The sequence below is a fragment of the Stigmatopora nigra genome, chromosome 14 (genome assembly GCF_051989575.1).
Source record: "Stigmatopora nigra isolate UIUO_SnigA chromosome 14, RoL_Snig_1.1, whole genome shotgun sequence".
In the NCBI taxonomy this organism is placed as follows: Eukaryota; Metazoa; Chordata; class Actinopteri; order Syngnathiformes; family Syngnathidae; genus Stigmatopora; species Stigmatopora nigra.
The window spans coordinates 11798222-11810000 of NC_135521.1; the positions used below are offsets into that span (position 1 = coordinate 11798222).

The 11779-nt window shown below is 37.3% G+C and overlaps 2 protein-coding genes across 5 annotated transcripts in view; one reads left to right on the forward strand and one right to left on the reverse strand.

The window, feature by feature from the left end:
- Positions 1 to 408: 408 nt before the first annotated feature.
- Positions 409 to 6250, reverse strand: zc4h2 (zinc finger, C4H2 domain containing). Its single transcript, XM_077733590.1, has 5 exons — positions 6028 to 6250; positions 4619 to 4790; positions 4342 to 4514; positions 1507 to 1669; positions 409 to 1123 (listed from the first exon to the last, which is right to left on the reverse strand). The coding sequence occupies exons 1-5, from the start codon at positions 6078 to 6080 to the stop codon at positions 1010 to 1012; spliced, it is 675 nt and encodes a 224-aa protein (XP_077589716.1). The 5' UTR covers positions 6081 to 6250; the 3' UTR covers positions 409 to 1009.
- The window catches only part of LOC144207909 (moesin a-like), a 10774-nt gene continuing 4691 nt past the window's right edge, over positions 5697 to 11779 (forward strand). Inside the window, exons 1-13 of one of the 4 annotated variants that reach the window (XM_077733585.1) lie at positions 5698 to 6285; positions 7886 to 7931; positions 8012 to 8186; positions 8719 to 8766; positions 8984 to 9067; positions 9129 to 9224; positions 9434 to 9556; positions 9862 to 10013; positions 10101 to 10184; positions 10252 to 10398; positions 10892 to 10988; positions 11314 to 11477; positions 11626 to 11756. In XM_077733585.1, the coding sequence (XP_077589711.1) occupies positions 8178 to 8186; positions 8719 to 8766; positions 8984 to 9067; positions 9129 to 9224; positions 9434 to 9556; positions 9862 to 10013; positions 10101 to 10184; positions 10252 to 10398; positions 10892 to 10988; positions 11314 to 11477; positions 11626 to 11756 (1135 nt within the window). In that variant the 5' untranslated portion in view covers positions 5698 to 6285; positions 7886 to 7931; positions 8012 to 8177. Of the gene's footprint in view, positions 6286 to 7885; positions 7932 to 7987; positions 8187 to 8718; positions 8767 to 8983; positions 9068 to 9128; positions 9225 to 9433; positions 9557 to 9861; positions 10014 to 10100; positions 10185 to 10251; positions 10399 to 10891; positions 10989 to 11313; positions 11478 to 11625; positions 11757 to 11779 lie in introns of those variants that run through there. The other 3 variants (XM_077733587.1, XM_077733588.1, XM_077733586.1) reach the window with 3 other exon arrangements.

Below are 11779 nucleotides of genomic sequence, written 5' to 3' on the forward strand. Positions count from 1 at the left end.
AAAATCTGTTAATTTACACTATTTTGTTAGCAAGATAACACAAAAGGATTCAATGATTTCTTAAAACTAGTTAAGGATTTGTTGACTTTGGTGGCACTTTTTACAGGTCTGCCATTTAAATTGTTGATTTTTGTCCTTTTCCCCATTTGCATTCGACCATTCTGTGTGACGTAGTTTTCTTTGTCACCTTCTCTGGCTGGTGAAACGATCCAAAATCACTTTGCCTTTGATTGCCTGAACATTGCACACAGAATGTGTCTTGGAGAAGTGAAAGAAAAAGAACTTTGCTCGGGCGGTGCAGCTGCAAGGATAATAAAATGACTAGACGGTAAATGCAAATCCAAAACGTTGTGGCTTCATTCACATTTTGAGGTCAAGATTTGACTTGTAGGATTTGAATAAGACACATTTTAGTACAAAAGAAACATTTATTCCCATATCATCGTATGAAAACTTAGAACCAAATTTAAAGCAAGTACTTCTGCCGGTTTCTCCACGTATGGGTCAAAGGTCACTTTCCCATTGTAAACATTAAAACAACATTTCATTTCATGTAGCAATTAAACCTATTCTATTCATGTTTAGGGCCACAAATCACATTTAACAACTATTACGTATGCACGCATGCAACAGACTCAAAAAAAAAAAACTGAACTTTCAATACACTATCTAAGGCAATAAACAGGATAATTACCAATGACTATTTTGTTAACTGCTATTGGCGGAACACGATTGAGCAATAATAAACCTAATAAGGGAGACTATACAGTTACATATTAATAATACAGCAAAAACACAGATAGAAACACACAACGTATATAGGATCCAAACCTGGCTTAGTGCTAGACTGATATTTAATGAAGTATAATACTAATAAAACATTTATTCAAAGTTTGTGGGATTTTTTTTCCTAATGCCTAGCTCTGGCACAACTGTGCATATGACTGATTCAAGATCAGTAAAATGGGCCATTTTTTTTGGAGTTTAAATACTGTAGCTTGTTAGAAATCTACTCGTCTGGTTTTCTTTTGGGCTTCTTAGGGTTGCGTGAGCGGCTTTTGGCCTTGCACAAGGGACAGATGGGTGCATTGCGGTGAATCTGCTGGTGGCACGAGAGGCAAGCCTAGAGTGGAAATGAAAAGGGACAGTCTTGTTTAGTCTAAAGATGATAGAACTTCAATTCCATAGCATATTAAATTTAATAGTCATGTTTTTATGTTCAGCCTAGCAGAAAATGACTCCAAGTAGGGCCAACCATTGTTATTTCTCGACCAGAAAGTAATGCAAAACATTTTATTTCTTTGCAATTTCTTTGGATAAAATAGCCAGTGTATTTTTCTTCAGTGCAGTAGAAACTATTAAACACTGAGAGGATCGTTTGGCTGGGTTGGAAGACATTATATATATTTTTTAAATTCCAAATCCATATTATATTGATGAAGATGTATCCCATACTGTTTTGAGTTAATTTTCCCCTTTTGTTGTTTTTTTTTGACTGGTAAATACCTTCATGGGTGGTGGTTGCTGTCGGAAAGTTGCAGTTTGACGGGCATCTTGTTTGCGGGACACTTGAAGTTGTTGCGCCGCCGCTGCTGCAGCAGCAAGGGATTCTGGGATAGCTGGCTCATGAGGTTCCTTTTGCCATTCTGCTTTTTGCTTCTCAAAGTAACTAGCAAAGGCAAGACAGACACAACGAACCCGGCTGTTAGTCTCATTTGCAGGATATCACAAACCCTCTATTCCATTATACATCACCACAAAGAATACGAGCTCACATTCTTTCCCCCTCCCCTCTCTTCTTAATGTAAAACTATTGGCCAAAGTACACTCCTAGTGAGAGTGTTTGTCTGAGTTAATGTGAGTGTCTTTGTTCCGAACATGGAGGGCTAGGAATAAATTTTGCCTTGGGTTTTTATGCCCCTCTGGCGCATTTTCCCCCTAAAAAAAATGATATCCTCTTTCATTATTCTCTCTGGTTTCTCTGGAAATAGGTTTGTGATGAAGTCCAATTCACAGTGGAATACATCTAAGAGACCCCCCTATCCATCAATGTACCATGTTTTAATGAATTTGTTTAACACAAGATAAATTACAATATTACGTTTTCAATGCATTTGAATGTATTATTATCTCAATTGTATTTTTTTGGGACCAAACCAAAAGCTCATTTTGGTGTGCATGTCACTCTTGCTGGGTGTATTAGAAAATATTCTTAACACCCAACAGATATAAGGTGTGACTTAATTTTCTTCCAAGTTACTCTATCACACCTTCAAATATAATTTCAGTAGGCACTTATTGAAAAGAGAACATGATTACAGAATTACTTTTCTCTTTGTAAAAATGTGCCTCCAGTCTAAAAGCATTGTGGAACAGAGAGCAGAATAACAGTAATTTTCAGCATCCTAGTTACAAAAACAAAGAGTTTATCAACCAATTTTGCTCAATTACACTATTGCAGCTTTACAGAAAATATTTAAAAGGTTCCTGATTTTGCCAGCCAACAACCTTTTAGACCAGGGATCTTCAAACTATTCAACAAAGGGATGCAGGGGATTTTATTCTAACTGGAAAGTCATCGGGTTTAACAGAGACCCACAGCGGCCCATGCGGACCGGTTTAGAGTACCTTGCTTTAGAAAAATAGACTGCAAATGAACTGCTTTATCCTGCTTCAATGCACACATCTGATTAGGCAGAACTCCTCCAGACTTGTATTGACCTGCTCAATTGAGCAGAGCCTGACTGCAGCGTTTCACACAAGTAGGTAATGAATACATTGAATTTAACTGATTTAAACAAGTTAGTAAAGTTTAAACGTATGGAAACTAAAAATTCCAATTCCACAGATACCGATCCATGTTTTTATTAAAATTATTTTCACCTCAACATGTTATTAGGAAAGTGGAACTCTTGCCGTCATGTTTTCAGTTCCCCTAGAGGACAATATAATCACTACTTCATGCTTGTGAAGGTTTTTAGTTGTCTTTTCACACTTGTTTTTTTCCTCTCAAACTTCTCAAAGCTAAAATTGAATCATTACACGTGTTTACGGATGTGCTACCATTTGTTGGAAATGTACTTTTTGATAAAGTGCCACAATCATTTAAGGTTATTTACTTTACGCTTGAGGTTTTCCAACTTATTAGAGGCTAAAGGCATTTCAGGTCTCTACTCAGGTTGTTGTTCTTGTGTACACTAACTTTATAGTCCTACTCCTCTGTCATTTGTGAACTGAATGGCTTGAAATTGGGTGACCATGTAGTTAGGGCCAGTATCTATCAATCCTTGAAGCAATTTTTTTTCTATCAAGCCTGATTACCTAATTGCGGAAGAATAATTAAGAGTTGGCCAGTAGAGGGCTGCCTTCTGGAAGTTAGGACATTGCCAAGTGAAGGCAGTGCGTCATTATTGCTAGTTGTAGGTGACGGGTTAGCCAGTAGAGGGCAACCTTTAGACTGTAATAGCCCACGTGAGTGTCATAAACCAATTTCCAATGATCTTTTAATTAAATAAAGCTACGAAAAAAATTAGCTTCTTACAACAGATTTACTAGAAGGCATCGTAAAACTGAGAGCACTCGCAAAAGTAGCTTATGACATTCGTGTTACTTCGAACAGAGTTGTCATCTCTCTGGCACTCATTAGATCACAGTGCAACCTTTCAAATGACAGGCCATCAATTTTTTCCCCCCAATTTATCAAGGACAGAAGGAACTTTCTTAAAGTGGTTTAAACTGCACTTGTCGATCAACTAAGGTGCTTGGACCTTTACTGTTCACTCTACATGTTTCTCTAATGTAGAAATATTAGACTAATCTAGCTTCTGTAAAAGTGTTTACCACTTATCCATTTTACTAACTTCCTAATTGGTACAAAATACTATAGACTCAGGAGTCAGTACGAACTTGAACAAGAAGAAATAATCTGTCTAGAGCAGGTTTCACTGCACTGCCACCCTGTAAAATTTTGAATTGGAGGTAAAACCTTTCTTTACACCCATAAAAAACTAAAAGGTCAGACACTCTTATAGTTTAATAGCCTTGTGATGCTTTTTTTCAACTTAACAGACCACGGCATCACGCTCACAGGTTTACAATTGTGTGGCTACTGGCTGCCAAAATCGGTAAGACTATATTCAATGCAGGAACTTTTGTTATTTGGGCTTTTCTCAAGTGGAACCATTTTACAGGTTCAATTGGGGAAACATACTTTCAATTAAAAGTCATACACAGGGGTGTCAACTACTGTAGATTTTCATTGTAAAGTACATGGAATGTGTGATACCCTTCCACAAAGGTGGTATGTCTGCAAATAGGTGTGTGAGTGTGTAAAATACTGACTCCAGAGATAGTTTCTCCTCTTCTTCACTGAGGTGAGGCAGTCTGTGCAGCCCCAAAGTCATTCTCAGTGCATCAACATGCTCCTTCAGAGGTTTGTACTCATCATGGAGGCGGCGAGTTGTTTCTAACAACTTGTTCAGGTCATTTTCAGACTGCTTGATTGTGCTCTCCATCTTTAGTGAAACAGAAATAACAGTAAGATGTACATTTGGAAATTTCTGTTACTTTTAAATAGCAATTTTCCTCTAGCACATGATATGTTCCTGCTTGCACTCACCACGTTGATATCTGCGTGTATGAGTCGGAGTTCCTCAACGTGTGCCATCTTTTCTTGCAGGAGGAGATCCATTTCTTGCTTGTACTCTTTTAGATGCTTCTCTTCAGACTCCAATGCTTCAAACTCAACCTTCAGACGAGACTTGATCTTCTGCATTTGGACTGTTTTGTTCCTATTGGCACAAGAATAGGACACTTGGCTCATTTTCTTTCACAGAAGAAAATCTGTAAGTAGTAACTTGTAAACAACCATGTCAGAAAGTGATTTTTATATGGTAGATAAGGGCCCAAAAGTTCAAGTATTTAAAGCAATTTAAGACATTTTAATGTGAATTAAGACCTTTTAAAAAAATAATCAATAATGTTTTTAAGACTTTTCAACTTGATTTATGGGTTGGTTAAATAATTCAGGACGTGGAAAGGTATAAATGCATTCATTGTCCGGACTTCTTATCCTCACAAGGGTCGCGGGGGGTGCTGGAGCCTGTCCCAGCTAAATGGAAAACCACTCACGAATGAGAATCGAACCCAGACAGGAATTCAATTATTTCACTGATAAACGTAATAGTAATGTTACATGTTATTTTGATTGATAACTAAAACTAGCGTGTGGTCGCTCCCATCAAATTTATTTTTAGTTTATTGATGTTGTTTAATTAAAATCTTTTAGCTTTTGGCTTTGAGAAATTATCAACTTTCCAGTATTAAGAGCAAGACTAAGAAGAATATGATGTCTTTAGTTTGATTTATGTAAAATGCGTAAATATTCTATTGCAACTTTGATAGAATTGATTCATGACAATAGGGAGATGTGGTTTCCATGGTAACAACAGATGATGATCACGTATTTGGGCCATATCTGAAGTCTGTCAAATTATCATTGGCTTTTAGTGTACAGTAGTCAGACAAAGGACTGTCAATGCCATTGCAACTACATCAATGACACAGTTAGCATCACGCTGAATGTGTGTTTGTAGTGGGGGGTGGGGGGAATCACACACTATAAGCATGATCTGCAGCTGCAAGTTTATAAACTTGTAATATTAATATGGCATTGAGATCAGTATGTGGCAGTCATCCAGCAATGGGTCCCAAACTGACAGACGGATGATGGCTAATTCGCTAGCTCAAGCGCGCCATGGAAACCAGATCACATCCGGAATGTCCTAAACATCTGGACTGATGATGAATGGATGATCAGAACACATGTTTCTACTACAGCGACATGACATGAGGCAAATAAACAATGCGATCTTCTCTCGTTTACCGGTGAAGCAGCACGGGCAACCGTTAGCCCCCGTTAGCTAACATGGTAACAAAGCAGCCAAAGGGGGGCTCGTGTTGCATTCGCTGACCTTTCTCAAAACATCAGCCTGCCTGATCGTCTTTTGACATGTTTTGCAGCCTTACCGTACTTCCAGTATGTTTTCCAACTTGCACATGATTTCTTGCTCGTCCGTCATGGTGAAGAAATTCCTTGAATCGTCACCCAGATGGGGCCGCCGTGTTTGCTGGGTGGTCCTCTCTTGTTGATGATGAAGAAGAAGAAGAAGAAAAAAAGAAGGAAAATAGTTGACGGGATCGCGCACACGGGCACGCTCAAGCAAGGTGATGTCGTGGCGAAACAAGACCAGATCAGGAAGAATACTATCTTCTAAAATGCCTGAGGTAATATTAAAAACACAGTAAGTAAAACAAATAAAAAATGCAATAATTGCTTATGTTAGAAAACAAGTTCTGAACCACTTCATCCTCATTTGGGTTGCTGGGGGTGCTGGAGCATATCCCAGGTGAGCGGGGGACACCCTGTAGTTGTGGCCAGCCAATCTCAGGGCACGAGGAGATGGACAATCATACCCAGGGTCAATTTAGAGTGTCCAATAAGCGTTTTTGGAATTTGGGAGGAAACAGGAGTACCCGGAGAAAACCTATGCAGGCCCTGGGAAAACATCCAAACTCCACAAAGGTAGACCGACCTGGATTTGAACCCATGACCCCAGAGCTGTAGGGCCGACAGGCTAAACACTCAATCCGCCGGGTCGCCATAAATAAATGAATGAGTATAATAATTTTATTCATCCTTTAGTGTCTCTAAGCTTTTCTTTTAAACTGATGTCAGTACTCCAAAATATAAAAGTATGTAGAAAACACTTGAAGGGTACAATTGCAGCTTTGTGACCATTTTGTTATCAGCATGACTGAGTTTTATGGCTCGGACAAAATGGTTTATTTTTTAATCTTGGCAAATTATAGGGCAATTAATAACTTTTTTTTTTTATAGAAATTATTATTTTCCTCAGATCTTAGTTGTTTCCAAATGGCCATAAAAATATCCGTATTTTAAGGAAGTCTGATCAATAATCCCACCACATCCTTAAAGACAGATGTACTGGCAACCAGTCTAAAATACTATTAGTTCCTTTTGAAATCATCTACCAACTGGAAAGTACAATACGATATTTCTGCAACAAATGGAATGCCTTTAACTGCATGTCCATGACTTTTCCAGGATTTTATAAAGATACAAATGGACTCAAAAAGATCTGTAATGGGCAGAGATATAAAACCTGATTTAAAATTAGCAATGAATAAGAGGTAACATTTCTTAGAGTTTATAACAGAAAAAAATATAATCTTCAATAAAAAATGAAAACATATCTTTCTGAGTTCCCTGCGCTTGCGTGGGTTTTCTCCGGGAACTCAGATTTTCTAAGATCATGCTTATTTCTTTGAATCACAGATGGTTGATGCACAATCCTGACTTTTGAAGCCAGAGACAGCAAATCTTGTCTTTCTTCTCCTTAGCCAGCCACATGTCACATTGTTTGCCAAATCCCAAAGAAATGAAGCTTCAAGAATGACAATTTGCAGATGTAGTGATTAAACGTCTGGCTACTTTATCATTTTTGGCAAGAGACTTTGCATCTGCATCGTGCACCATTGTAAGAATAGCTTTAAATGAAAACAGCCACCAAAATAATATCTTCAACCTTCTCCGGAAAAAGGCTTGATACTTACCCACTATTCTCTTATTTGAGGCTAAATTTGCTCCAAGGATAGTTTATACTCATCATAGTAAAATCTTAGATTAAGTGGAAAATTCTCAATGACTTTCAATCAGGAAAAAAACAAAGTTGGGTTTTGAGTACATAAATACTTCAAAACATTGGAAAACAGTCCCCAGTGGACACAGTTGATTCAGATCTAGATTTCTCATCTCTTGTTAAAACATTGTATATCAAAGGAAAACAATCATTCTTTATTTTAGATGGAGAAAAAGTCGCTATTGTGGAAGACAAGAGATTCATTGCAGGGTAAGTGATACTTGATCAAAGTTGTATTTGAAGAAATACTGTCAGATGAAGTATGCCTCTAAGCAATGTTTGGGCCCCAGGCTGCCATTGGATTAAATGAGAGAGAAGTACTTGGGAACAATACAATGGTCTTTTTTTTTCTCACTCTATCTAATCCGTGTTGGTATTGCAAGCAGTTTCATATGACTCCACAGAGAAAAGGCGACAAGCAACTACTGGAAGAATTCTTTTTACTACAGAAGAAACATGTCAACTGTGAGTAGAAACTTTTCATTGTTTCTGTCCACGTTTTGGAAAATATGTTTTTGAGGTTTATTATGCTGTTACATTACGGATTAGTAATTAACATGTACTGTATGGCAGTTAAAAATAAATCACTGTACGTAATTCAAAATGGAGCAGGGGAGAATACTTAGTACTTGGTCTGCTAGCCAAAATACACATTCAATGTGTTTTTTGTCTTTGAAAGAAGTACCTTTCTTTTAGAAACCATTTACCCCCATTGTACATGATGCAACAAATAAACTAAATACTCTGTTAATTGGAGATATCATATATTAACATAATAAAATGTCAAAATTCCCCAATTGCTTAGTGTACACTTTCATAAAGAAAATTAAGTTATCATTGGGATTTTTTTTATAACTTTTTCCGGTGTATTGATTTTTAACTGCAATAATACCAGTATTTTTCCTTTTTTACTCATTCTTGATACAAGTAGAATATTTATGATAGAATGAACCCCATCTAAAAAATCTACTGTGGGTTTCATTTTTTTTTATTATAGCCTCCACCAACCTCTTGTGAGTGGATGCTCCTGGTTGAACAGAAAAATGTAAGGAACACTCTTTTTGCTCTTTTTTTCTGTCCAAGAACCAGAAAAAGATACAAATTTTAGTTCAACAGAACCTACAAAGATATTAGTAGAAAAGAATTAGATTAAAAGTAATGTAGTATTATTTTTCAGCTCTGTTATTGCTCATATTTTGCAATGACAAATATGATTGTGTAACAGTGATGTATTTCTCCTGTGTATTGTGTTTTTTTGGCAGATAAATGTTCGGGTGACGAGTATGGATGCTGAGCTGGAATTTGCCATCTTGCCCAGTACCACTGGCAAACAGCTTTTCGACCAGGTACCACCTTAAAACAATAAAACCGCTCTGAACATGTATGTGAAGCCATTTTTCTGTTTAGATAGTGAAAACTATTGGGCTGAGGGAAACCTGGTTCTTCGGTCTTCAATACCAGGACAGCAAAAGCTTCTCTACCTGGCTAAGGCTCAACAAGAGGGTAAGAAGAAAGTTCATGGGCCCTATTTTCCTGCAAGGGTGGGATGTACTGGATATGAAAAGAAAATAAGGCCATTTTTGTCAACTTACTAATGTCTCACATGGCCAACCCTTGACAGATGCTCACAAATGAACGTGATATTGTCGATCCATTGAGGTTAATTAGTTGCATGCTATGTTCATCCCTTTGTTATGGGGTACTAATCCCAGGTGACTACCCAAGATGTGAAGAGAGACAACCCTCTGTTGATTAAGTTCAGGGCCAAATTTTACCCTGAGGATGTTGTAGAAGAACTCATTCAGGAGGCAACACAACGACTTTTCTTTCTGCAGGTTAGTAAACACACAAAATATTTTAGTGATATTTAAGCATGCAAAAACTGGAATTTCTTTGCATTCTTATATTTCAATAACATTTGTTTAAAAATAATCGTCCACTATATAGGGTATTCCAAAGGCTTATAACAGATACATTTATTTTTTGCACATTAAAAGTACAAATCCAACACTGACTAAAAAATAATCCATGCACAGAAATGGCACAAAACTTCAGAAGAGACATGTTCTTTTCTGTGTGAGTTACTATATAATGATATGAATTCCAGCAATGATAGACTGCAATTGATTTTTTGCTTCAGGTAAAAGAGAGCATCCTAAATGACGACATTTACTGTCCACCTGAGTCTGCTGTGCTTTTAGCCTCATATGCAGTTCAGGTCAAACACGGAGACTTTAGGAAAGATTATCATGTACCTGGCTACCTAACAAGAGAGAAGCTGCTTCCCCAAAGGTAGGCAGGCTATCCTCTGGGTACAAACTTTATCTTTTTCAGCTATCTGAATTCTAACTGGTGTCTTGTCTCCAATGATATATCCAGGGTTTTAGAGCAGCACATTCTGAATAACAATCAGTGGGAGGAAAGAATTCAAGTGTGGCATCAAGAGCACAAGGGAACGCTAAGGTAACCCAAAGTCAATCTATCCCTTCTTTGCAAATAAGTCATTCAATGCCATGAGACTTTGTCACAGGGAGGATGCTATCGTGGAATACCTGAAGATAGCTCAGGATTTAGAAATGTATGGTGTCAACTACTTCAGTATCAAGAACAAGAAAGGAACTGAGCTGTGGTTAGGAGTGGACGCCTTAGGTCTCAACATATATGACAAAAAGGATAAGTAGGTCTTCAAACTCCTGTTTTTATACTGTAGTTGTTAAACACTATTAAAAAATGAATCTGGTTAGGCCACTTTCATTTGATCAGATGGAGTAAAATTAACTAAGATAGCTTTCTGATTTCAGTGCATCCAGAAATTATGTATTCACTTTTTCACATTTTATTGGATTGCAGCCACTTTCCAAAATTGAATTAATTCATTTTACTTCTCAAAATTCTACACATACCACTCCACAATGAAAACATGAAAAAGTTTTTAGGGGGAAACTTTTGCAAATATATTGGAAATAAATCCGTATATAAGTATTCATAGCCCTCTGTCAGGATGCTCAAAATTGAGTCATGAGCACCCTGTTTTTTTTTCGATGTTCCTCCATCTTAATTAGCTTTAACCTCAACTAGATGCGTGATTTTTCTCCAGGTACTCTGGTAGGCTCCTGAATGCGCATGACTCTTGTGATGATCAGTGTGATAATGAATTCCTTATATTGCAGGCTAACTCCAAAGATTGGCTTCCCATGGAGTGAAATCAGGAACATTTCCTTCAATGACAAGAAGTTTGTCATTAAACCTATTGACAAGAAATCTCCGGTATGGAATGGCTTAAAAAAAGAATATGATATATATAGTATATGGTACATATTGAGTTGCCTTTGTTTTTATTGTTGTTTCTTTTTATAAGACTTATTTTGCCTAATACAATTCAAATGAGTAAATATAATCAAACAACCATAGAAAAGTATCATTTTCCCATGGATGTCAGTTTGCACTTAAATAATTTCACTGATGAGTACTTATTTTTTATAGTTAACACATTTTGTGAAGACACACTACATCACAACTGAGCAATAAATGAAATGCTAAGAATTTGTGTCATGAATCAATCTATAAATAATCTCTGCTTTTTGTATTTAAGGACTTTGTTTTCTATGTACCCCGTCTTCGCATCAACAAACGTATACTGGCACTGTGTATGGGGAATCATGACTTGTACATGCGCAGACGCAAACCGGACACCATCGAAGTGCAGCAGATGAAGGCCCAGGCCAAGGAGGAGAAGAGCAAGAGGCAGATGGAGAGGTAAAAAGGCAGCAATAAGGACTTCTCTCTTTTTGTTTCTTTTTTTCTTTTCTTCCAGAGTTAAAGTGTGTTCTCTGTACTCAAAAAAGAGCTGTCAGGGGGGATGCAGTTGTTTCAGATGTGTATTTATGCACAATTCTCCTGTCAGGGCTCTCCTTGAAAGCGAGAAAAAAAAACGTGAAAATGCCGAGAAGGAAACAGAGAAGATTGCTCGTGAGACTATGGAGCTGATGGAGAGATTGCGACAGATTGAAGAGCAGACAAAGAGAGCTCAAGCTGGTCTGACAACTTTTCAAATACAA

What these genes read in the sequence shown, in the direction of transcription:
- zc4h2 (XM_077733590.1), bottom strand. Translation starts at nt 6,080, where the DNA reads ATGACGGACGAGCAAGAAATCATGTGCAAGTTGGAAAACATACTGGAA. An exon ending in GAAAACATACTGGAAGTACG is followed by an intron (nt 4,791 to 6,027) that starts GTAAGGCTGCAA and finishes TTGTGCCAATAG; the next exon opens with GAACAAAACAGTCCAAATGC. An exon ending in AGCAACCACCACCCATGAAG is followed by an intron (nt 1,124 to 1,506) that starts GTATTTACCAGT and finishes TTTCCACTCTAG; the next exon opens with GCTTGCCTCTCGTGCCACCA.